The 3,959-nt window shown below is 48.4% G+C and overlaps 1 protein-coding gene across 3 annotated transcripts in view; it reads right to left on the reverse strand.

Annotated features, from left to right (window-relative positions):
* Window positions 1–209: 209 nt before the first annotated feature.
* The window catches only part of PRDM15 (PR/SET domain 15), a 75,962-nt gene continuing 72,212 nt past the window's right edge, over window positions 210–3,959 (reverse strand). For all 3 annotated transcript variants that reach the window (XM_040339021.1, XM_040339022.1, XM_040339020.1), the window contains one exon: window positions 210–1,050. In XM_040339021.1, coding sequence (XP_040194955.1) covers window positions 550–1,050 — 501 coding nt within the window. In that variant the 3' untranslated portion in view covers window positions 210–549. The remainder of the gene's footprint in view (window positions 1,051–3,959) is intronic.

Here is a 3,959-nt window from a genome sequence, read left to right on the forward strand (position 1 = left end):
AAAAACGAAAATAACAAACGAAAAAAAAAAAAAAAACACTTTTTTTTTGGCAGTGCACATGTCTAATGAGCCCTTCGGGTTACAAGAAAGCTGCCTGAAAGATGTCAGCCGCTTGTTGTACACCTTGCTCTTCAGAAAGTGTGACCCGATTCCTGAAGAGACCGTAAACTGCCGTTATTAGGTTTGGGGGGGACAGAATAACACTAAAATGGCTTCATATCGCCCATCTGCGGCAAAGAATTTATTCACAATAAATTTCCAGTCTTCTGCTACATTTGGCAGAAGAACACAAAGCCTACAACGTCATAGCGGAATAAAACGGCTCCACAATTGTCAGCCTCTTATTCCAGATTTGGACCGGGTCAGAGGAATCTTTTCTACCAGGTCTTCCTAACCATGTAATACTGTCGAGAAACAATTCTTCCATCTTCTCGTCTCAATACATTTCAACATAAAAATTAAAAAATAAAAAAAAATGTCCAAATAATTTAAATAGGTCTAGCAACCGCTCCATAAGTTCACAGCTTAGTCAGCGACCAGCTCACAGCTTTAGTAACTGTACATTGGCTCCTGGGGATCGGCTTCGCCCGTTTGGCCAGCTTGTGTCGGGGAAGGTTCTTGCTCCGTTTGTTCTGTGGGCGTGTCCTCTGTAGAGGGAGGAGTTTCACCCACAGTTACTGCCCTCCAAGTCAGAGGTCCCTCTGTGGCGATTTGGCCTCCGAGGGGAGCTATGGAGTTCACAAAGGTGGTGAGGTTAATGAAGTGTGCGACGGGGTGCGAGCCAGGGCCCTCCTGAGACGCGGTGATGGCCAGCTCAGCTGGCCGGTTGTGGAGCACGGCGCTGCCGCTCACAGCATCGAAAGTCACAGTGAGGATGGAGCTGTCCAGTTGGAGCTGGCGGTCAGAGCCAGTCAGGTGACCCACAGCCACTGGCTGCAAGCTGGCAAACTGCGCACCCGCCGTGGTGGTGATGGGAGTCACTGTGATGTTGGTCAGTCCCACGGTGCAAGATGGGGTGGGGACATTCCCGTCACTGATTGTCACCACGACCTGCAACAAGAACAATTAACAGAGGGGAGTCAAACCTAATTTTATTTACTGAATTTGATCAAATTATATATTTAAAATTAAATAAATAAAAATAGTCAATTTTTTATTTATACAGATAAAAATAACCCCCTTTTTGACCAATGTAACCACCATGTATACGCCATACCTGGATAATGCCTCTGGAAGCAGGCAACGCTACTCCCATGATCTTCACCTCCTCCTGAGTCTGAGTGGCTGGCCTGTTTTATTGTGAACTTAAACACTCCGCACGGGGCACCATTAGAGAATGTATGCAAAGAGTTCTCTGATTGGACAAGGTGGAGGAGAGTGATGTCACTGCCCTGCCTCGCCACCTTGTCCAATCAGAGAGCCCTTTGCAGGCATTCAGAAGGCACAAAGCATTCTCTGAATCAGTGGCAGCTGGTGTTTTGGAATCCATAGTCCAGCCCCCTGTACTAGTAATGGCGGCAATCAGCGACTCTCTGCCCGTCACAACCCGCCTCACAGCCTGTCAAGTCTTACTCTCCGGGCCCCGGCTACTACTGGGTGGGGTGCGGAGGAAGTTCACTCCACCAGGGAAGGCAAGGAGATAAACAGGTGGGCCGCTGGCCGGGACTTGAGCCAAGGCAGTAGAACATGCGAGCGGAGTTGAATGGGCATGCACCTGAAACTGGAGAAACAGTCCCTCCGCTCCGACGAGCACATTATCATCAGAAAGGGGCGCAGATAATGTAAAAAATGCACCCCCCTAAGCTAGTAGGAGCGGGAGTGTGTAATATAGAATTATTATTTTTTATACTGCACTGACTGTCTTTGAAATTGCCCCAGCCTCTTTTCAAATCCAATCCGGGGACAAAACCAGGGACAGACTTGGTCCAGGGACAGTGTCCTCAATCCGGGGACTGTCCCCTAAAACCGGGGATGTCTGGCCACCCTATGATAGGGGGGGCTACGCCCGTGCGCCCCTAATGGATGGGACGCTACTGCTCTGAATGATGCCCGTGCGGAGTGGCCGACGACCTATGTTCAGAATACATGAGGCCGGCCACTCAGTGCAGGACAAGAAAGCAAGTGGAGATCATTGGAATAGTGGCGTCTACTAGCGATTTCCATCTTCCAGGGGCATTACCAGGTCTGGTACATACATAGTTATACTGGTCCCAGCTGACAAATGTAACTGTAAAAAATATACCATACCTGGAATTCACCTTTAAAAAGAGAAGTTCACTTTTACAAGAAAAATAAATGCACATTTTGGCCCGGATTCAGAAAGCAGTTACGACGTCGTAACTCCGAATGCGGGCCGTCGCAACTCGGCGCCTGATTCATTGAATCAGATACGCCTAACAGTTGCCTAGATACGATCGGCGTAAGTCTTACGCCGTCGTATCTTAGGGTGCAATATTTACACTGACTGCTAGGGGCGCTTCCATAGACTTCCGTGTCGAATATGCAAATTAGGTAGATACGCTGATTCAGAAACGTACGTACGCCCGGCGCATTTTTTTACGTCGTTTACGCAAGGCTTTTTCCCGCGTAAAGTTACACCTGCTATAGGAGGCGTACGCAATGTTAAGTATGGACGTCGGGCCAGCGTAGAATTTTCCGTCGATTACGTTGTTTGCGAATAGGGCTTTGCGTAAGTTACGTTCACATCGAAACCAATGAGGCTTTGCGGCGTAATTTGGACCATGCGCACTGGGATACGTCCACGGACGGCGCATGCGCCGTTCGTAATTTACGTGGGGTCACGAGTAATTAACATAAAACACGCCCATCTCCTCCACATTTGAATTAGGCGGGCTTACGCCGGCCCAGTTACGCTACGCCGCCGTATCTTTCTGAATACGGGATCTGCCGCTGTAAGTTACGGCAGCGTAGTGTATCTGAGATACACTACGCCCGCCGAAAGATAAGCAAATCTATCTGAATCCGGGCCTCTGTTTGCAGGTAAAAAAATAAATACGTTTATTATTTTTTTGTTAGGAGCCTGTAAAGTAGGGGGGTCTCCAAACTTTCTAAAAAAAGGGCCAGTTTACTGTCATTCAAACTAAAGGGTGGGGTGGGGTGGGGGGGTCAAACTGTGACCATTAGAAAAGTTCCTGATGTCAGTGGCAATAAATGCCCCATCCTTGGTATCATTGGGAGTAATTGTGCCCCTTCATCGGTGTCAGTGGGAGGGAAATATGTCCCATTGTTGGCATCAGTGGATGAAAATAGTAGGGGGGGGGGGGGGGGGGGGGTCGACCAATACCAATTTTTCAGCTGCTTTTAAGGCCAATAGCCGATATTCTGTAGGTTTAAAGTTTCTTTTCACTGTCCTTTGACATTTTTTATCACTTTTATTGCGGTCACAGGGAGTGTAAACATCCCTTGTGATAGTAATAGGAACTCCGGGCCAGATTCACGTAGAAGTGCGGCGGCGTAATGTATCGTAGATACGTTACACCGCCGCAAGTTTTCATCGCAAGTGCCTGATTCACAAAGCACTTGCAATGAAAACCTACGCTGGCGGCCTCCGGCGTAAGCCCGCCTAATTCAAATGGGCGTGTGCCATTTAAATTAAGCGCGCTCCCGCGCCGGACCTACTGCGCATGCTCCATTTCGAAATTCCCGCCGTGCTTTGCGCGAAGTGACGTGATTTTTTCGAACGGCGACGACGTGCGTAGCGTACTTTCGTATTCCCGGACGTTTTACGCAAGACAAAAAAAAAATTACATTTTGACGCGGGAACGACGGCCATACTTTAAACAGCACATACGTGTGCTGTCTAAAGTTCGGGCAGGTCAAATGACGCCTAAAATTACGACGGGAAACTATACTAGCAACGACGTACCGAATGCGAAAATCCGTTGTGGACCGCCGTAACTCCAAATTTGCATACCCAACGCTGGAATAAGACGTGAACC

This window comes from Rana temporaria, chromosome 2 (genome assembly GCF_905171775.1).
Source record: "Rana temporaria chromosome 2, aRanTem1.1, whole genome shotgun sequence".
Lineage (NCBI taxonomy): Eukaryota > Metazoa > Chordata > Amphibia > Anura > Ranidae > Rana > Rana temporaria.